The sequence below is a fragment of the Xenopus laevis genome, chromosome 6L (assembly GCF_017654675.1).
Source record: "Xenopus laevis strain J_2021 chromosome 6L, Xenopus_laevis_v10.1, whole genome shotgun sequence".
In the NCBI taxonomy this organism is placed as follows: Eukaryota; Metazoa; Chordata; class Amphibia; order Anura; family Pipidae; genus Xenopus; species Xenopus laevis.
The window spans coordinates 110,943,056-110,966,360 of record NC_054381.1 but is presented as its reverse complement, the minus strand read 5'-3'; the positions used below and the strand labels follow the sequence as shown (position 1 = coordinate 110,966,360).

The following is a 23,305-nucleotide window of genomic DNA, read 5'->3' as shown; positions in this document are numbered from 1 at the left end:
GAATAGGAGGGGCCTGAAAAGAAAGAGGAGTAATAAAAAGTAGCAATAACAATACATTTGTAGCCTTTGTTTTTGATGGGGTCAGTGACCCCAATTTGAAAGCTGGAAAGAGTCAGAAGAATAGAAGACGGCAAATAACAAACAATATAAAAAATAAATAATGCCCTATCCCTATAGAGCAATTAGCTAAATTTGAATCAATAGTTTTACATTTTGTATGGGCTGGGAAATATCGAAGGATTAATAAATCTACTTTGTCTGGGGGTGGACTAGGCCTCCCAAACCTTTCTTTTTATTATAGAGCGGCTCAGGTGGCCCAGGTCCTTACTCCAACAAGAAATTACATTTGGGTTCCCCCTATTGCCCAGCAGCTCCCATATTTGGTAATCCACAATTTACTCTGGGCCTCCAGGTTTCACAATTTAAGTGGTGGTTGGACCAGGGAATTTGGGCAGTAGGTCAACTGTGTTCACCATCGGGCCCGCTTTCCCCTCAGCAGGTTATAGATAAGCTTTCTATTCCACCTAGTGAAAGATTTCGGTTGCATAACAAATCCTTAAATTTTATATGTTCCCAATGGAGTCGTATGAAAAACAAGTATGTTCCCATGACTTTTTTTGAGCGATGGTGTATTCACTCCCCCAGATTACGGAAATCAGTATCATGTCTCTATAACAGGTTCTTTGAGTCTCTCCAGCCTCTGGATCTACCCTATATGTTGGCTTGGCATAGGGACCTCTCTAGAGAATTATCTCCCGAGCAGTGGGAGCATGTCTAGTCCACAACTAAGAGGTCCTCTAATAACATCTCCTTACAGGAGGCGAACTATAAGGTACTTTTTAGGTGGTACTTAGTGCCAGCACGTATAGCGAAATTCTCCCCTACTGCGGATCCCGGGTGCTTCAGAGGCTGTGGGGAAATAGGCACAATGTTTTATACATGGTGGACTTGTTCGGGAGCTCGGAGGTTTTGTATCAGGGTTTTTACCATTACTTATTCTGTTTTTGATGTTTCCTTGCCCAGAGACCCTGCGATAGCCCTGCTTAACATTAAACCTCAAGAGCTTACCAATACCTAGTTTCGCTTATTCTCTTTCATAACGTTGGCTGCTAAGAGGACCTTAGCGGGAGCCTGGACCAGAAGCAAATTCCTATAAACCCAGTAAAGTCTAGAGTTGACTGGATTATGTCCCAAGAAAAAATGACCAGCATTCTGTTAGATACCCATCAGAAGTTTTTGTTAACCTGGAACCCATGGATTGAGTACAGATATGGGCCTGGAGCTCCCAATACTCTTTTTTTCTCTATAGCTCCGCTAGTTTTTATTTGGTCTCAGTGCAGTAGATGTATATTATTTTATTTTATTATTTTACTTTATTGTTTTACTCTTTGTTTCTTTTTTCATTATAAGGTGCTAATGTACTCAATATGTTTATTTACGGAAGTACGAACTTTGGTTCACTCAGCAAATATATGTTACAATATGTTATAGTTCTTATTGCTTATTGTATGTACATGTCGACAATGTAGATTTGTGCTGTTTGATAGCAATAATTGTCTGTACACAAATGTGATAAACAATAAAAATTTATTGAAGTAAAAAATAAATAATGAAGACCTAAAAGTTAACTTAAAGATGAACCACCCCTTTAACCCTTGAGCCTGCCTATACATTGCCACTAATGCAAGTTCTCACAAAGGGCCAGATTCATTTGAGGAGAAAACCATGGATTTTTTTTCTACACGTAATTGAATCTGGCCCAATATATGATGCACGCTTCTTGGTAATAGTGTTACAAATGTTAAGTTATTTGGGTTCCCTGGTAATGACAAATGAGCCGGCACAACTGTCTTCAGCAATTTGTAATAATAAAAACAGTATCTTATAAATGGGGAGTGTCACAATTGGGTTCTTGTGAACCTCTAATGGACCTTTTTTGTTTTGGTCTGTAGGCTTGGCACAGTCTTCATACTGGACTGACCATTTCCAGATATTTACAATCAGTGCAGCACGACCACACAATACCAGACTACCTCCCTATATCACAGATATCATATATAGCACAGACAACCCGACAATTAAGCCTGCCCTAAAACAGACACTTGCAGGGAATATGCAATGGATATACATAATTTATCATACAGCCCTGTGCACTCAGTGATACCGCCTGCTCTTCTATGGTGAGCAAGGAATACAAAAATACACAAATCACAAATCAATAGATCTTGAATGGAATATGCTAAAGAGCAAGTCTTCCTTTCAAATGTGCAAACATTTACACATTTTCCCATATGTTTAAAAAGTGTGTTTTAGTTTACCACCCACTGAGCCACATATGGTGAACATCATTAAATGGCAGCTAATCTACTGACGCTTTTATGTGGATTGCTATCATTTAGCCTTTGAATAGGTTACTGTAGCGGTTTCACTATTATTTCCTGGTGATCAAAACATGGTGTTCATCATGTTACACAGCAGCACTTAACCCACACTCTGGGAATAAAAGTTTATATGTAGCCAACAAATGATGCTGTTTAAGAACAGAGTGGGTGACAATCAGCAGAGTCAAAAGCAATTTTGGGTAACTGGAGTCAGAGTCAGCAAATAATAGTCATAATAAGGTACTTCTCTGCTGTAAGAATAAAGCCCAGAGTGTAGTGTGATGTCCAGCTGAGCTGTTGTATACGTATTTTTTTCATTTGTTGTCTTTTGTTTAAACCTTAGGTTCAAAGGGATACTGTCATGGGAAAAAAAAAATCAAAATGCATCAGTTAATAGTGCTGCTCCAGCAGAATTCTCCACTGAAATCTGTTTCTCAAAAGAGCAAACAGATTTTTTATATTTCATTTTGAAATCTGACATGGAGCTAGATAGACAGTCAGTTTCCCAGCTGCCCCAAGTCATGTGACTTGTGCTCTGATAAACTTCAGTCACTCTTTACTGCTGTACTGCAAGCAGCCTAACAACAGAACAATGGAAAGGTAACGAGATAGCAGCTCCCTAACACAAGATAACAGCTGCCTGGTAGATATAAGAACAGCACTCAATAGAAAAGCCAGGTCCCACTGCATTACATTCAGTTACATTGAGTACATTGAGTAGGAGAAACAACAGCCTGCCAGAAAGCAGTTCCATCTTTAAGTGCTGGCTTTTTCTGAAAGCACATGACCAGGCAAAATGACCTGAGATGGCTGCCTACACAACAATATTACAACTACACTTGCTGGTTCGGGAATGAAATTTTATACTGTAGAGTGAATTATTTGTAGTGTAATTTAGAAATAAAAAATACAATGTATAAATCATGACAACAGCCTGCTGTTTGTAGTTTCTTTAATAAATACAATGCTACAATTCCATAGGCTTAGATATAGATTTTGACCCAAACTTGAACAATAGGCCAACAGGGTAGTGTGTCAGCTCTGGATCAACTAGCAATTATGTAGGTTATATATAGACGTAAAAAGTTGAACTTGATGGACGTGCCTTTTTTCAACCTAACTTAATATGTATAACATTATTATAAATGGTAGCAAAATAAAAACTAAGTAACTCTGGGAAAACGTAACTTAATTCTTCTCAATACTCAAAGAAGATAAGCCAAATACAGACCACAGACAGCACGGCAGATACAAGGGACTCTTTGTTGCCATAAAAAATTGCCTTCATAAGGAATATCCTGTATATGATAATCAGCATACCTAAAACAATATATTATCCTTAAAAAGTCAGAAGTGGAGAACAGAGAGAGTATGCTATCAATAGCAATTACATTCACAAGTAACTTTAAACCAGTTGACATTTTTTTTTCTTAAAGGGATGACATTTTTATAATGTAGTTTTTATTTTTAATTACACTGTTTACATTGCAAATAATTCACTCTACCATATAAAATTTAATTCCTGAACGAGCAAGTGTATTTTTTTTTAGTTGTAATATTGGTGTGTAGGTGCATTTCAGGTCATTTTGCCTGGTCATGAGCTTTCAGAAAGAGCCAACACTTTAGAATGGAACTGCTTTCTGGAAGGCTGTTGTTTCTCTTACTCAATGTAACTGAATGTGTCACAGTGGGACCTGGATTTTACTATTGAGTGCAGTTCTTCTACCTGGGAACTGTTATCTTGTGTCAGGGAGCTGCTATCTGGTTACCTTCCGATTGTTCTGTTAAGCTGCTGGGGGGAAAGGGAGGGGGGTGATATCACTCCAGCTTGCAGTGCTGCAGTAAAGAGTGACTGAAGTTTTTCAGAGCACAAGTCTTGTGACTGGGGGCAGCTGGGAAACTGACATGTCAGATTTCAAAATTAAATATAAAAAAAAAATCTGTTTGCTTTTTTGAGAAACGGATTTAAGTGCAGAATTCTGTTGGAGCAACGCTATTGACTGATGCGTTTTGAAATGTTTTTTTCCCCATGACAGTATCCCTTTAATGTGTTTTAGAAAGTTACTTATAATTCCTTTTTTTTTTTCATTATTCAATAGACAGTTTTTGGGTGGATAACTCCTTTGATGCGTAAATCTATGTAATACCAAAGGGTTCGCTGACTTTTGAAATAGAATTGTCATAATTAGAACTTTATAACTATTGGTCAGCATGCTCCAGGAAGTCATGTGTTGCATCATGCATCATTAGTCAGAAAACTGCATCCCAGTCATGAGATTCTAGTTTGGGAACTATAAAACCTTGGCATTTATTTAACAAAAAAAAATTATATTAAATCTACTGGAAAAAGCAATTGCATAAATGCGATCCTCCTTTATGGGAAGACATCCCCAAGAGATTAATAGAATATTAAGCTATGTTGTTTAGAACATGCTTACCTCTTGATGATGGACTCAAGGCAGAATAAGCAAGAATTCAATTAAAGGCATTAAAAGCAACGTCAATCCAAAAAATAAAGAAAGAAAACATAATTTTAAGCAACTTTGCAATTTTGTTTATGTATTGCTATTGAAAGCAGTGCTTATCTGTCCCTTTCTATTCTGGCACAGACTGTTGATACAATGTAGGACAAGGCAGCTGATTAACAGACCTGACTTTGCTGGGGAACCAAGACTTTTGCAACATTGTGTAACAAATGCCACTTTCAATAGCAGTTGCTTTTACAAATAACTTTAAAAGCACTGAAAAATTTGTAATGTATATTAGAAAGTTGCTTGGAATAATATTTTCTATTATAAGGCAATTTTCTATTTTTGGGATTGACTTGCCCTTTAAACTATACAATTAACTCCAAGAGAATAAATACTACTTTGGCTATACATGAATCAGGGACAGTAATTTTGCTATATCCCGATAATCTGTTTTTGGAGACAAAGCCTACCGGGGCTCGTTTAAGAACACTTAGCAAATCTAAACCTTGACAGTAACCCATTGCAACCAATCAGAAATTAGCTTTTTTCAGCTACCGGCAGGCAGAACAACAATAGCAAAGATTTGATTGGTTGCCATAGGTAACAGCCAGATTCATAACTGTAGAGGAAGCAGAACCCGCAGCGGCGGAATTGCCTGGGGGACAGGGGTCCCAGAAGGGTATGCTTCCTTTAAAGCCGCTCTACTTCCTGAAAATTCATGACCCAGCAATTGGTCAGTATGGGAGGGGGCAGGATAGGCTGCTGTGTGCACCCCAAAAGTTTTGGGTTTGAGGGTGGTGCTGTGTTGATGTCCAGATGCTGTGATGCTGTACCTGTAGCAAAGCACATAGAAAACAAATCAGACCGCACTCACATTTCTGCCCAAATTTTTGATATTGGGTGCGCGTCCAGTAGCCCATTCACATTGGCTGCTCCAGAGTATACAAATTCCATCCAATGGACAGCACTCCTCAGGAGTGCTGTCCATTGGATGGAATTTGTATACCCTGTAGCAAAGCACTACATTTAGGGGATAACCAGCTGGAAGAGGGAAGTGTTTTAGAGGGGGGGGGGCATTAAGGTTTTTGTTTTCTTTTATTTCCATTCTTAAAAGCCCTGACAAGATAGATCAGTAGGCTTCCCCTCAAAACAGCATAAAAGGTTGTTTGTAACAGAAAACCTTGTTTATTAGAGATAATATTGTTCCACAAACTCAAGCTTTATTACATTTTTAGCATGAATGGAAAGTATCACTCTATGGTACTCATAGAACTTGTATTTGCTACTCTCTAAATCACTGAGAGCTTTCCAAAGTCAAAAATAGATCACAAACTAACAGGTTGTTGTACAGAACTGAGTCACTGAGTTGACTCACATACAATATAAAAAACAGAAAGTAAAGGTTTTGCAGTGCAGGAAAGAGAGCCTGTTATAACACATTTGTCTGTGGAGAAATAGCTGCAGGGGAATTTAAAATACATTGCCAATTCACTCACTTTTGCTGAACAACCAATCCTACCTCTGTTTTAATCTGCTAATAAACAGACGCTGGGAGAAAGCTCACCTTTCATCAGGACAAAGATGCCAAACACTAGACCAATGTATAGCTGGGCATATACTGCTCGTTTGGGGAAGAGATTAATGGAACAGTAACTCAAAACAATCAAAACGTTTTAAAGAAATTTAAATATAATGTACTGTTGCCCTACACTGGTAAAGTGTGTGTTTGCTTGAGAAACACTACTATAGTTCATTTAGTATATAAAGGCCGCTGTGTACAACGGGGGCAGCCATTCAAGCTGACAAACAAGAAAAGGCACAGGTTTACACAGCAGATACGCTCTGTAGAATACAATGGGTTTAGCTCTTACACGAGAAGATAAACAGGGGTGAAATGCCAATAATGGCATTGACAGTTGCTGCAAAGAAATGTTTAAATGTAGGTGCTGGATCAACAGACACAAACTTTAAATGTAAACAAAAATTCACTTTTTGACGCTACTGGTCCTTTCATGAACGGAAAGTCCAGAACATGAGAAATAAATACTATAAAAGTTTCGATTCTCTGAAGAAAAGGTTCTAGCAAGGGGACATGATTACTCTTTACAACTACATTAGAGAACTTTATGGACCGATAAGAGGGATCCTTTGGCTCATATATGAGAAAAAAAGGACAAAAGTGCCCCCCCCATTACACTTGCAGAATAAAACTTTAACAGAAGGCATATGGTTCCACATTATGTGATCTGTATGCATGTGAATGTATATATATATATATATGTATATATATATATATATATATATATATATATATATATATATATATATATATATATATATATATATATATATATATATATATATATATATATATATATATATATATACACATATATATATATATATATATATATATATACACATATATATATGTCCAAACAGGTGAACGCACTCTTTCCGGATTTCAAATACATAAATGGGTGCGTAGGTCAAATGGACCCGCACTCCTTAGTAATCGTGAAGAAATAGATGTGCTTTATTCACAATGCATTGTGAATTCTCTCTCGCTCTCATTTCACAGTGCTTCAATGTTTTGGTCCCTGCTGGGACCTTTTTCAAGTATGTATAATATATATTATATATATACATATATATTATATATAAATATAATGACTCATTATTGACTTTTCTTGAAATCTAACAGGGCCATTGGCAGTACTGCAGCTTCATGCTTTTATCCATGAGTCATAGCTTATTTTTGTGTGCATTGGGCTTCACAGGCCATGGCAGAGGACAATTTGTGAAATAACACCAAGTGAGTCCTGATTAATCACATGCATTATTTTCCATTTGTTAATTTCTGTCACATGTGCACTTAAAGGGGATATTTATGGAACATTATGTGCCAAGATGTAAACATGTGATAAATACAGGAACACAGCACCCACATTTACCTTAATCTTTTGTGAGAAAAAAGAGGAATAATACACCACTTTTGTCAGTCTGTGGCAAATAAGGTGTCACATTGGCATATTATTATCTGGGCCTGTAAGAATATGTAACTATCAAATAAACACCCATGTTACTACAACAAAACAACATTTACACAAGTTAAAAACATGGTTGTTATCACACTCATGTCGTCATAAACAGTTGCCTCAGTTTCTTTTGTGCTTTAATCTACAGGTCACAGGGCTGTACTCCTTTTAAACGCATGGACCCATTTTCTTAAGGTGGCCATACACGGGCCGATAAAAGCTGCCGACAGACTGTGTCGGCAGCTTATTGGCCCGTGTATGGGGGCCCCCCGACGGGCTTCCCCGATCGAGATCTGGCTGAAAGTCGGCCAGATCTCGATCGGATGGGTTTAAAAATCCCGTCGGATCGCGGCCGCATCTGTTCGTTGATGCGGTCCCGCGATCCGACCGCCCGTTTGAGAATGCTAGGATCCGATCGTTAGGCCCTAGGGCCCACGATCGGATCTGCCCGATATTGCCCACCTCAAGGTGGGCATATCGGAGGGAGATCCGCTCGTTTGGCGACATCGCCACACGAGCGGATCTATCCATGTATGGGGACCTTTAGTTAGACTATAGTCTAACTAGTGCTGGCACAAGAGATTATTTATCAAATACAAACTGAATCTCTAGGGGAGAGTTCAAGTGCTTTAACACCACATTTTTGGGCTACTTAAAGGGACTGTTCACTTTTAAATTAACTTTAATTCAGCAGCTCTCCGGTTTGCAATTTCAGCAGTGCAGTCGCTATGGGCAAAATTACCCTAGCAACTAGGAGAGACTGGAATATGAATAAGAGAAGGCCTGAATATAAAGATTAATAAAAAGTAGCAATAACAATACATTTGAAGCCTAAGGGTGGTGGCACACAGGGAGATTTAGTCGCATCCGATAAATCTTCTCTACTAATGATGGCTAATCTGCCCGAAGAGACTTTCCACCAGCAGGAATGAAAAACGCTGGCGGGAATGGCATACATGTCACTTCGGTTTTCTGAAGTCGTGCAAAGTATCCTTGTAAGGCAACTTCATGCAGATTCGGAAAACCGAAGCTTCGTTTATGCCATCCCTCCGGGGATTCACATTCTTGCTGGTGGGAAGGGATTTCTGGGAGATTAGTCGCCAACAGTAGAGAAGATTTATCGCATGTGACTACATCTCCCCGTGTGCCACCACCCTTAACAGAGCATTTGATTTTAGACGGGGTCAGTGTCCCCCATTTGAATGTTGTAAAGAGTCAGAAATACTATAAAAATAAAGGCCAATTTAAAAGTTGCTTAGAATTTTCCATTCTATAACTGACACTTATATGGCAGTGTCACACACTGTAATCTACAGCACTTAATACACTCCTCCCATTTAGACTGTAAGCCCTATGGTGCAGGGTCCTCCATCCTTTTGTCTCCATGACATTGAGCACTTAATTTGTAGTGTAATTAAATTTTATATTTATTTGATTGTATTTCTAAGAATGCACTTATTGTTACTTATTAATGCAGTAACTACTAATGTATTATTTTGCTGTACAGTGCTTTGCCCTCAAGGAGCACTATACAAATCAAAAATATACAGTACATACTAAATGTTAATTTAAAGGTGAACCACCCCTTTAAAAATGTGACGCTCAAAGCACACAAAGAATATTCTAGACCTTAACTGACTTGTATAGTCTTAGGCATTGGGAGAGAGAGACTGAACGCTGCACAGCAGGAATCTGCTCACTCAAATCGATTAAAAATAAGCAGAGATAAATCTATACAAAAACAATGTTATGACAATTGAATGGTATGTAATGAAAATGGACACAAAAGTCACCAATAAACACTGAAAAAACACAAAAACAATAAATCCAGTACACAAACACAAAACATGTCTAGGTTTACATACAACAATAAATATACATAACAATAAATGCTAAAATCCATACCCAGATATCCTGAAGAATAAGTTTACACCAGTAAGTTGCTTACACTAATAGCAAATTGCAGGAGTGCATAATGGGTTTCATACCTGCTATTCCTATGCCTCTGAACAAGCACAACAAAGTCAGTCATATTCACCATACATATGCTGACACCACAACATGTACCTTCTAACACAATACACACGTGTGACAATTTTCTGGGACTAAACTAATAAATTAAGATCAAGCTTTGACAGGGACAGGGAATTGAAAGTCTCAAACAGTACACTAACAATATACAATCTGGTTTAGGGATTATTATTATTAACATTTATTTATATATCGCCAGCATATTTTGCATCACTGTAAAGTAAATGTGTTCATACAACTAAATCACATTAATTACATACACAGAACATATGGAGTTACATACATCACAACCAATACCAGTACAAAAGGTAAGGAAGGCCCTGTGCAAAAGAGCTTACAATCTAAAGGGAAGGGAATAAGACACAAGGTGTGGGAGTGGGCAAGATCAGAATTAAGTGAGTGAGAGATTTAGTACTGTATGTGTTATTGCATTTGGTAGTTAAGCAGAATGAGGGTAGGCTTCTCTAAAAAAGTGCGTTTTAAGAGATCTTTTGAAAGCAGAAAGGTTGGGAGAAAGTCGGACAGACAGTGGGAGAGAATTCAGCCTTTGCAAAGACGTGAATGCGAGCATATGAAGAGGTAATGAGAGAAGAGTTGAGTAGCAGGTCAGCAGAGGAGCGTAGTAAGCGGTTGGGCGAGTATATAGAGATGAGTTCAGAGATGCAGGGTGGGGCACAGTTATGAAGTGCTTTGAATGTCTATTTGTATTTTGAATGGAATTTGAATTTTATTCTGAAAAGTAGCGGAAGCCAGTGTAGGGATTGGCATGGCAGAGGAGGAGCTGTTGTTGAGGCTTAGGAGTCTTGGCGAAAGTGTTCGCCAATTAAAAGAGAGTTACAGTAGTCTAGACGTGATAAGACGAAAGAGTGAATAAGAATTTTGGCAACATCTTTGTTGATAAATGATTGTATTTTGGATATGTTCCTGAGGTGGAAGTGACATGATTTAATAAGTGACTGGATATGAGGAGTGAAGGACAGGGCGGAATCTAGGATAACCCCAAGGCACTGGGCCTGGCGAGAAGGGGTGATAGTGGAATTGTTAGCTATGATGGATACTTCTGGGATATTACTGGTGTTAGTTGGAGGAAAGAGAACCATTTCCATTTTACATAGGTTTAATTTGAGGTAGCGTTGCGACATCCAAGTAGAGATAGCGGACAGGCAGGAGGAGACCCAAGTTAGGAGTTCTGGTTTGAGATCAGGAGAGGAGAGATAGATCTGAGTGTCATCAGCATAGAGGAAACCATACGAGTTGATTAGCTTGTCGAGGGAGGAAGTATAGAGGGAGAATAATAAGGGGCCCAGGACAGAGACTTGAGGAACCCAAACAGAAAGAGGAAGGGGAGAAAATGCTACTCCATTGTAGGAGACACTGAAGGGACTATTAGCGAGGTAAGAAGAGAACCAGGACAGGGCCGTATCACAAAGGCCAAGTGAATGCACTTAAACCAACCTGCAACCATTTTATAACTAAAGCCTTATTGTCTGGCCAAACCAAATCTGAGCCATTAATATCATGAGACTTTTGGCCATTGAATGTCCAATATTATGATGTATTATCTGTTATCTGCTATGTAACCTGTGCCTTTTCTTTATTTCCAGCTTGAATGGCTGCCCCCATGGCTACAAAGCAGCTTGTTTATATAAGCTATAGTAGTGTTTCTGTGGCAAACACTCCAGTTGTATCAGTGTAGAGCAACAGTATATTATATTTGAATTACTTTGATACACTTTCAGTTTTTGGTATTACCGTTCCTTCAAGAATACATGGCCAAGGCTTGGGACAGTAGGGCAGCTCACATTCATAGGTAAAAACACGGACTTGTATATAACTAAAGCGAACAGAAGAGAATACCATACAGCATTTACAGAAAGTGGCTCTATATCCTACATACAGTTTAGTTTCCTGTGAAAATACAAGCTTTTATTTTTTCAATTTGCATTTCCATTTTTCTGTACATCTCTTGTTGATTGCGAAAAATATATAAAAGTCTAACACCTCCACAAATATAGATTTTTTTCAAGGGAGGGGGTATGAGCAGTAGAAAATTAGCTAAAATAAAGCCACAATCAATTTTACCTGGGTATGTGCTGAAAGGAGTTAATCGTTCTCCCCAGTTTTCACTGGTGTGTTCTGGTTCTGAATCTACAGAATCAAAGGCACAGGAAAGAAGGGAAAGTGTGAAGTACAGAGGATAGTTTGACAGCACAAGCAGAGAGTGAGAAGAATGTCTCCCAACTAGAAAGTCAATCCTGGATTTAAAATAGGGTTTGTTTGTTAAGTCACTCATCTTTGGGGCAGAATATAAAATTATTACTGCCCACAATAAAAATTTGGCTCATATACAGTAGACATATGGTTTATATACCTGGTTGTTTGCAATGACAGCAAATATGTTATCTAACAAAAGGCAAGCAATAACCGGTGTGCTGATATGTTTAAACATACAGACAGAGTGAAAAGAGGAATGACCTTGTGTGAGAAAATCAAGTTTGCAGCATCTGTGCAGAATGATATTGTCACTCTATAAATTAGCTCTATCCATTTTATATAGTCCACGCAGAGTTAAATCAGGCTATGAACACTAAAGATTGAAGAGGGACTTTGGTGCACCTTCCAAGCATAGATGTCTGTATTATATACTTAGCTAAAGCTGGCCATACACAGGTAGGCAAAAGCCATCCAAGCGTTTTTAAAGGAGAATCCAACCCTAATGTTAAAAAAACTCCTACTCCCCTACCCTACATAGACCCTCCTCCCCCAGCTTAAGTGTTACCCCAGGCAAATGCCCCTAACAGTTTACTTACCCCTCGGTGCAGATTCAGACATGGGAGTTCACGGGCGCCATCTTCTTCTCTTCGAAAATCCTCGGAATGGGACCGGTGTGGCGGCGCATGCGCAGTTGGAACAATTTTCTGTGCATGCGCCGAAACTCATGAAAATTGCCGAAGCGTCAGTCTCATTCCGAAGATTACCAAAGCGGCTGAAGATGGCGCCCTTGAACTCCGATGCCTGAATCTGCACTGAGGGGTAAGTAAAAGGTTAGGGGCTTTTGCCCAGGGTAACAGTTTGGCTGGGGGGAGGAGGTCTATGTAGGGTTGGGGGGTAGGGTTTTTTTAACTTTAGGGTTGAATTCTTCTATAAATTCTTCTTATCTTTATCTATTGTGTTATACAGTACAGGTGTAGGATCCGTTATCCGGAAACCCGCTATCCAGAAAACTCCGAATTACAGAAAGGCTCCCATAAACTCCATTTTATCCAAATAATCCAAATTTGTAAAAATGATTTACTTTTTCGCTCTAATAATAAAACAGTACCTTGTACTTGATCCAAACTAAGATATAATTAACCCTTATTAGAACTAAAACCAGCCTTTTGTTTTTATTTAATTTTTATATGATTTTCTAGTAGACTTAAGGTATGAAGATCCAAATTATGGTAACCCCAGGTCCGAGCGTTCTGGCCAACAGGTCCAATACCTGTATATGGTGAGAGTGAGACTGCATGTCCAGATAAGCTGCATCATCTGTTAGGTTCACAGACTTGCTGAAAAATGTGGTGGAAGTAGGACAATTATACGACTTATGTGCCCCTAAACACCTTTTATTTTTACACATGGTGGCATGGATACTCAATATATATTACATAAACATATTATTTCTCGGGTATATTTGCTTTTCGAAGAAGTAATGTGATGTTATGGGATATTGATACATGCAACCCAAAGATAGTTTTGGCATTAAGACATTATTGCAAACAGGTATGGGATCCCTTATCAGGAAACCTGTTATCCAGAAAGTTTCGAATTATGGGAAGACAATCTCCCACATGAGGGTCTATTAAAGCAAATAAAAAAAAAAGGCTATTTCCTTTTTCTCTGTAATAATAAAAAACAGTGCATTCTGTTGGGTTTATTTAATGATAAATAATTATTTAGCAGATTTGAGGCATGGGATCCCAAATTACAAAAATATCCAATATAAGAAAAACATAGGTCCCAAGAATTCCAGATATTAGATCCTATAACTGTATGTTCATAGAATTTAGCAAGTTTCGGACCTTACTGGTCCTTTATCAAGCTCTGTCAGCTTGATAAAGTACCAATAAGGTCAGAAACGTTGCTATTCCATTTGTGAAATAAAGGTGGGGTTTCATATCACCATCTGGGAATGCTGCAATCTATGGATTCAGTGTAGAAAGCATATGAAGGCGAACAAATTATACTGCATGCACCCCTCTAAAAGGTATTTCCCATAACTAATGTGCTGGATAATTGTTTATGAGATTTCCCAGTTCTGAAAGAATTTAGAGTGTTTGGAAAATCACAAGTAAGATTTTTGTGAATCAACCACGGAGGAGAGGTAACCAAAAGTATAATAAACCCTACTCTATGAAACAAAGGCACAACAACAAGTGATAATTTAAGAATCAGACTGTGTAAAATCTAATCCCACTTTTCAGTCCAAGTTTTGATCATTCTGCCCATAGTTTATTAGATTGTTACAGATATGTACAAATATGATAGTGTCACCTGCTATACCTCTGGAATATAAATTATATAGTGAATAAAGTAGCCTCTCTTGTAAAATATAAGGATATTATAAGTTACCGAGGAGTTCCATGACCAAATTAAAAGTGTTTTTATACAGGTCATGGAACTCCGAGGTGACTTAGAATATTCTGATATTTTGCAACAGGGGTATTATAATTTACACAAGTTTCAGTGAGTCATGTGACTAATGACATCACTAAGCTCCGATTGAAACCAATGACATCACTAAGCACTGTTTATAAGGATATAATTTACAGGATATTCATGGCTGTTGTGTACTATAACTGAATAATCCCCCCAAGCACAGCTTTGTGTACCCTCGGACACAGCATTTTCATTGATTGGGAACTACTGATCTAGCTAGTGTAACTTCAGAGCAAAATTTGAAAGGGTAAGAAGATAAAAAGAGAAGAGGGAAATTTAGCTCTGGAAAAAGAGAACTGCTTTACATGCTGTGGAACCAAGAAGGTAACAACATTATTGCTTTCAACATCACTTTTGAATCTTCTTTGGGTTAAGTGAATAACTTTTTAGAGTTATTCAAAAGCAATTTCAGTATAATTATTATACAGATATAAAATACAGACTCAATAAAGCCTGTGTATTATAATAAAGTACCCCTTGTTGGAAAACATGAGGATATTAGAAGTGACTCCGGAGTACCATAACCTGTATAAAAGCACTCGGGCTTCAGCCTTGTGCTTTTATATGGTCACGGAACTCCTCAGTGACATATAATATCCTTATATTTTACAATAGGGGGTACTTTATTCTATATATATATATATACACACACACACACCGGTATATATATATATATATATATATATATATATATATATATATATATATATATATATATATATATATATATATATATATATATATATATATATATATAGTTTGTTACATAACCTATTGAACATGTACTACAAAAAAAATAACTCCTGCTGTAAAATTAGTAATGAGCCACTCGAATTCTGTTACTATAACAAAGCCAAAGTGGATTAACGTCTAATATCATTGCAATGGTATATTATGAATAACAATACACAAGTTCATATTTTGAAGAAAAGAAATAAAACACACTAGTACACTAACATTAATTTTTCACTGTGTAAGCACGACAATCTTTAAGTTTCCCCCTGTAAAAAGCGTTCATCCTTTTCTCCTGCAAGTGCACATCTATATAAAAGACTAGCAAACCCTTAGAACAGGATTGAAGTAGGTACCACTGTTGTAGTATTTGTAGCTTCTTGGTATAAAAGTGGTATAAATACAACTTAGACTAATAGTGTTGAATACACTACTGTTACTGGTGGAATTCCATCCAACAGGCCAAGGAATACATATGTGCCTTGGGCAGCAGTGGTGTTGCTGGGACAGGAATGATGCCTGCAAGACACTCTTGAGCACAGCACTTAGTATTCAAAGTATTCAAGCAATTGCTGATTAATAGAGTAATCAGAAGGCAGGGTTGGAATTTTTGAAGGGAACAGTGCAGGGACATTCCCCCTGGACCAGAACGTTACTCTGCTGATGCACCATTTTAGACAGTGCATGGTACATCAGCAGATAAGGAAGTGAAATAGAAGCTGCAGATCTAAGTTACTGTACCATCTGAAGTTTGGGAACCACTTCTTCACATACCCCCTCTACATACAGCCTGTTGCATGCCTCCTTGTGCCTGATTTTCTGTACTGGAAGAGAATGCACTGCTCCTGCCTGTTCATTTACTAATGTGGCAACCACTCTGTATCTGAGGTCTTCTCTAGGTAAGCAGGGCGATGGAAAAACAACAGCATCAGCACCAGAAGCAATCGCTGTAGACACCTGTCCCCTAAATGAAACAGGAGCAGCTTAACAGAGAAAGAGCGTGTTCACTCCTAGTTCAGAAAATGGCACGAGGAGGAGGGCCATATGCAAAATTACACCTGCCTTGCAAGGAGAAGGGGCATGTGGTGGAGGCAGGCAGGCAAGGAGAAAGTTGTTCCTCACCTTGTGACTCAAACTGCCAAAATGCAAAGCTTACACATGGGAATATGGTAAGGAAGCAGCAAAAGGTGGGAGATTAATTAGTCCATTTGAATTAGGAGCAGGACATTTCTTCCCATACATGGTTCGATCTGAAATATACGACTTGGATATGTTTGTATAAAGAAAAAAAAAATTGGGGCAGTTTAGACAAAAATGATGCACCATTTTTATATGAGCCCATCTGAATTAACCCATTATTTATCAAATTTTTTTTTTTTTAGAAGATATACTGTATATAGAATATATGAGGTGAAAGTAACCCGGGGGCACCCAAACAATTAGTGACCCAAAACCCATATTGGGTATGCACACTCAAAGAAATGTACAAACAAAGGTGGTATAGAAACAAAATCGCTTTTATATAGATTATAACAATAAAATACACTTCAAACCAAACTTGATAGTAGGGATGACATCATTGGATCAGAAATATTCCGGGAAACTGAGCTTGGATAAAATGAGTAAATCTTTATTGGCCCATGACGAAGTACCCTAAGTGGGTGCGAAACGCGTAGGGAGGATGGAGATGATACACAATTTTTAACTTTGTATAAATAAAATATATTTTTAACTAATCTTCCCTGGTCCTGTGGATCTGTTTGAGTGCCGGTCGGCCCTGCTTCCATTTATCCTTTGCTGTACCGCTCCCTAAAGCTGGGGGTCTGGGGCTGGAGCACCCGGACCACATTCACTATTTGGCGAGTCATTTACTAATCATTCTGGAGCACTATGTTTCTCCTAACCATTGTAAATCTTTATCGATCCATGTTTACAATACAAAAGTACAAGCTGGCAGAGGAACCAGCTTTACGCGTTTCGTGACTGAGCGTAACTTCATCAGAAGCCTAAGCCCTACAGGTCTACAGCTTATATAACCACACCAATAAAATATGTATATTTCAGTTAATTAAAAAGTCACTGTGGACACATAAGCATATTATTATAGTTAGCGTAATAAGTTCTAAATGTAAAACAGCATATAATATTAAAGCAGCATATAGTAATAAAGCAGCAGCCTGGTCGATATCCAGTATATGGAAACAGAAAATGATAAATAGGAAGTATGTATTGAACCAAGCATAATAATAAACGTGATAAACATATTGTGTTCGAAATTCATAAATTATTAAACTGATGAGTTGAATTCATATAGCTACATGGTTGGAGATAAGGCAGTAGATCCATCATTGAATAAATTATTAATTAAATGATCAATTCCACGATAATGATTCAAAACATCAAATCAGATGATCCAAAGTTAAAATAAACACCAGATAGACTGATATCTTATACAGAACAGCAATATTCACAAATATATACATACCACCCAATTCCGCTTGACAAAGGCTATAGTACCGAAACGTTGGGGCATTCTCATCACTGCCAAGTGTATTCGTGCCTTGTGGACTGTCTCTTTTTTGCCTTGAACTTACAATTAGGTGGTATGTATATATTTGTCAATATTGCTGTGTAAGATACCAGTTTATCTAATGTATAATCTAAATAAAAGAGATTTTTTTCTATACCACCTTTGTTTGTACAATGCTTTGAGTGTGCATACCCAAGATATGATGTTTATGTCAAAGTATAACAGTAAGTAGTCGTGGTGACCTACATTCCATACCATTCACTCAAGGGAGTCAGATATTTTGGCCACACACCTTCCATCACTTTTTTCAGTTCGATTGGATTCAGATAGTTCACCAGAAATAAAGACCTTTTCCAATTAAGACTTTCAAAATTTTCACCTTTCTAAAGCTACTCGGGGGGGGGGGGGGGGTCACTGACCCTCTAAACGGTTCTAAATGGATACATTTCATTGATACATTTCTTCTTTGTCCCTGCATAGCAGAATCCCTGAGTTTCATTAAAGGCCACTGTTAGAATTAATACAATAGTTGCGTATACTCCAATGTATCAGCTAAATGTTGCAAAATTGTAACAGTGCAGAATCTGCACCTGAATTACTGCCTCTTCTGCGGGGCGACTAATCTCCCCGAACTGCCTCCCATCGGCTAGAATCTAAATTGCCGGCAGGATGGCAGTCGGAGCCCTTTGTTTTCCAATGTCACCCAAAGTTTCCTCGGGAAGCAACTTTGGAAAATTAAGCGAACCGACGGCAGTTTGGGGAGATTAGTCATCCCGAAGAATTGGAGATTTGTCGCTGGGTGACTAATCTCCCCGAATCTGAGCATGTGTCTCTGCCCTTAAAACAAGAACATTGATATTTTAACAATACCATGCCCTAATTTACATAAGCATATCAGGTTCGATTCAGTTTTGTTTTGGGGCATCCCTAGCGAAATACAATACTCAGGATTGGTGATACATGGTAGAGTCCTGCGCGGGTCCATTTTTTGGGACCCGAACCCGACCCGTACCCGCAACCCGCACCCCGCATTCTTACCCGATTGGACCCGCAACCCGACCCGACCCGCAAGTACCTTCTCTGCAACCCGGACCCGCTGACCATCAAGAATCAGGAAGTGCTGTCATTATAAACCGGAAGTGACATCATCGGAAGTAGATATGATCAGAAAAAAGGGAGTAAAACCGGAAGTGCTGTCATTGTGTACCGGAAATGACATCATCGGAAGTGGGCGTGACCAGAAAAAAGGAGCAAATATTTATATTGAGAAGATCCGCAGCCCGACCCGCAACCCGCAAACCCGCAGAACCGCCGACCCGCGGGTATACCCGCACCTTGAACTTCAACGAAAAACCCGCATGGTACTGAAGGTTTTTGCGGGTAACCCGCGGGTACCCGCGGGTACCCGACCCGCTGCAGGACTCTATGGCACCAGCAGAAAGAACCAGTCAGAAGTATAACAAATACAGGGAGCTGCTTTAGTAATCATTCATGAATTTTTGTATACTTCAGTATGTGCCACACACACAGCTGTTTAGCCCCTAGACAAACTAAATTACAGTTCAACTTCAAATTAGAAGTCTTCAGGATCTCCTATTATACAAAACATGTAGCAGTTCTCTGAGGTTCATATTTAGCTGTATAGAGAGGCTTTTGTAATACCAGCACTAGCTGTGCTTTTCAATTGGCTGAAGAGAGAAACAGGTTAATCTGATTATTTTCTCCCCCCATCAGACGATACAGAATAATTAATTGTGCACAAGGAACATTTCTTGTCTATGTATTTACATTCCTGTAAGTGTGTCATTTATTCCATCTGAACAGGCTTTCTCCATAAGAGTAATAAGTAGTGCAGTAATGAATCCATAATACTAGATTTCACAAGCTGACACCATTGTTCAAGCACATTTGGGACATACATTCAAATAATCTATCAGTATTTCGCAAGCATACCTACCTTGCTTGCCATAGATAGCAGGCAATATATATTACCATTAAATGAAGAAAGAAAGACAAATTACCAGTGTCAGAATCCCTTTCTTCAGTTCCGGTTGGGCGGAGAGTGAAAGGAAGTTTGCGTTTCATGGAAGTTTTTTCCTTCATTTCTTTGCTAATTTCACTCCTATCCAGTTTAGGTGTTCTACTGAAGGATGATATTTTCTCTTTATTCTATACCATGGAAAACAGAAACATCAGTTTAGTTAGACATCAATATTATTACACATCAATAAAAGTCTAGTGGAGATACAAAGGATTAATACCATTTCAGTTATAGAAGGCCAATTGTGATCCAAACTAGCCCTAAAGAACATTTAAATTTGAATGCCTAGTATGAACGCCTGGTGAGAGAGATGGAAAGATCTCTCGCAAAAAAATCTGCTAAGCAGAGTTTGCAGCAGTTCAGAAATTGCAGTAAAGGAATCAAGTCTTTGCCTTATACAACTATAGACAGCTACAGCAAATGTTTCCTCCATGGAAAACTTGCTAGAACAAAGACCACTTGCTACACGATAGGCAAAACTGGTTAATCAAGGTTCCGATCCAGTCTTTCTGTAGCTGCCTGAAGAAACAAATTAAGCAGGGGTGCTGGTAGATGCTTTAAAGGAGAACTAAACCCTCCTCCTAAAGACAAATTACCATCCACTAGCCCTATTGACTGCCCTGCCTGCATAGCCTTCTACTTAAAAAAAGTGTTGCTAAATGTCGCACAGACCTCTGAATGCAGAGTAGCGCAGCGGAGCTCACGGACGCCATCTTCTGTATCTTTAGATACATTCAGTAAAGAAATGCAGACAGTAAACATTTTTTGTCCATGTGCAGTTGGAGCCAGTTTGGTGTTTGCACCTACTGCACATGAGCTGGAAAGCTCCGTAGATAGCCGAAGGGAAGAGGGTCTGAAGATACTGCCTGTGATTGTGCAGAGTAGAGCAGTGGAGCTCACAGGCACCAAGAGGTTACACTTTTTTGAAATAGTGGGCTATGCGGGGAGGATGCAGTGAGCGGGGCCAATGAGGGCTAGTGGATGGGACTCTCTCTTTAGGAAGGGGGTTTAGTTCTCCTTTAACCTGTAAGATTGTATACATGTGCCAAAATGATCATCAACAAAGGGCATTTACCAACCAGTCCAAATGTAATATGCTTGAGTCAGACTGGAAATGTCAAAATGTCACAAGTTTGTTCTATACCTGTCCAAAATGATAGACTAAATTGGCCCCCGATGCATATCTTAAGATCCTTAGGTTATAGAATGGCTAATTCTAAGCAACTTTTCAACTAGTCTTCATTATTTCTTTTTTAATAGTTTATAAACTATTTGCCTTCTTCTGACCGTTTCCAGCTTTCACGAACCCCATCCAAAAAACAAATGCTCTGTAATGTTACAAATGTATCGCTATTGCTGCTTTTTATTATTCATCTTTCCACTCAGGCCCTCTCCTATTCATATACCAGTCTCTTATTCAAATCAATGTATGGTTTCTATAGTAGTTTAGACCCTAGCAACCGGATTGCTGAAATTGCAAACTGGAGAGCTGCTGAATAAAAAGCGAAATAACTCAAAAACCACAAATAATAAAAAATGAAAACCAATGGCAAACTGTCTCGAAATATCACGCTCTAGCGCATACTAAAAGTTAACCCAAAGGTGAAGAACAACTAAGAGTTGGCATGAGAAGGATTCCTTACAAACTACAGGGAACTTCAGTACAGTACTTCATTCTTAATAATTAAAGTTTGTGCAAGACAGATTTTAGAACATTAACTTCAATCTACGATCTATATTTGAATACAGTTGATAAAAGTCTGCTGTACCATTTCCCTAAAAAGCCAATATTGCAATCTGCTCCTATTTTCTACTACTGCTATCTTCTAACAGGCCTCATTCAGTTTTTATCAGTTCTAAAAACTTGTCATTGTTAGCTTAAAAAAAAATCACGACGGAAAGTATAGCAACACCTTAAGATCTAATTATAAAGAAGTGTAAATTGAAAAAAAAGTTTAGAGTTTTTTAATTATTTGCCTTTTTCTTATGACTATTTCCAGCTTTCAAATGGGAGTCACTGACTCCTTCTAAAAACAAATGCTCTAACGCTAAAATGCATTGTTATTGTTACATTTTATTACTTATATTTCTGTTCCGGTCCTTTTCTATTCATATCTCAGTCTCTTATTCAAATTAGTGTGTGGTTGCTTGGGTAATTTGGACCCTAGCAACCAGTTTGCTGAAACTGCAAACTGGAGAGCTGCTCGTAGAGTCCTGCGCGGGTCCATTTTTTTGGGACCCGAACCCGACCCGGACCCGCAACCCGCAACCCGGACCCACATTCTTACCCGCTTGGACCCGCTACCCGACCCTACCCGCAAGTACCTTATCCGCAACCCGAACCCGCTGACCATCAAGAATCAGGAAGCAATGTCATTGTAAACCGTAAGTGACATCAACAGAAGTAGACGTGACCAGAAGAAAGGAGTGAATATCGATATTAAGAAGACCCGCGGCCCGACCCGCAGAACCGCGGGTATACCCGCACCTGGAACTTCTAAACACAACCTGTAAGAACACACGCATGCGTTCCGTTCGGCGCGGGCATGCGCGCCGGCGCGTGACGCGGACGTCGGCGACGGTGGTCGCAGGAACGTAGGCGGAAACGCCTGTGACGGACGCGCTGACGTCAGTTCCGCGACGTCAGCGTGAGGACGCTAGTTTGGCGCCAAAAGATATGCATTTAAACCAGATCCAGACTGACATGCATTGCCTGGTTATTAGGTTTATTACTGAAACCCTAGCATCTCTTACTTCTTGAATTGCCTGTTGTGACCCTGCCTGAACCTGGACTACGATTTCTGCTGCCTGCCTCGACTCTTCTGCCTGTCTTATCGTTACGAACCTCGCTGCCTGCCCTGACCTCGGACTTCTTGACTACGGCCTTGTCTCATCCTCTGTACCGCGTTTGATAGTCTCATTGGCTACTCTCCACAACCCTGCTCCCTGTTCCACTCCAGGTGGGTAGTGGTTGTGTGAGGCGCTTGTGAGTTCAAGATCTTCAGCTCCAGCTCCTTCTCCGCCTGGATCATACCGGTAAGCCTGACAGTATAACCAGGCCGAAAAATGGATCCAGCTGAAGGGGCCTCTCCGTTTGCTGTCCTAACCCAGCAGCTGTCCTCTCTGACGCAAGCGGTCCGGGAGCTGCAAAGCAGATATGCTCAGCTACAGGAGCATATCAGATCTCATCCGCCAGCGGCTCTCCCTTCCACTTCTGCTGCCACTCCTCCTGCGCCAACAGAGGTTCAAGTTATCACGTCGGAGATCTCTGAACCCAAGGTGGCTTTTCCAGAGAAGTTTGCCGGAGACCGGAAGCTATTTCGGAATTTCAGGAGTAACTGCAAGCTGCTGTTCTCCTTAAAGCCTCACACTTATCCTAC

The 23,305-nt window shown here is 39.2% G+C and overlaps 1 protein-coding gene across 3 annotated transcripts in view; it reads right to left on the bottom strand.

The window, feature by feature from the left end:
* The window catches only part of ankrd12.L (ankyrin repeat domain 12 L homeolog), a 76,888-nt gene that overhangs the window by 25,824 nt on the left and 27,759 nt on the right, over window positions 1–23,305 (bottom strand). For 2 of the 3 annotated variants that reach the window (XM_041566361.1, XM_041566362.1), the window contains 2 exons: window positions 19,906–20,053; window positions 12,004–12,069 (listed from right to left, as the gene is read on the bottom strand). In XM_041566361.1, the coding sequence (XP_041422295.1) occupies window positions 12,004–12,069; window positions 19,906–20,053 (214 nt within the window). The remainder of the gene's footprint in view (window positions 1–12,003; window positions 12,070–19,905; window positions 20,054–23,305) is intronic. The other variant, XM_018267886.2, reaches the window with a different exon arrangement.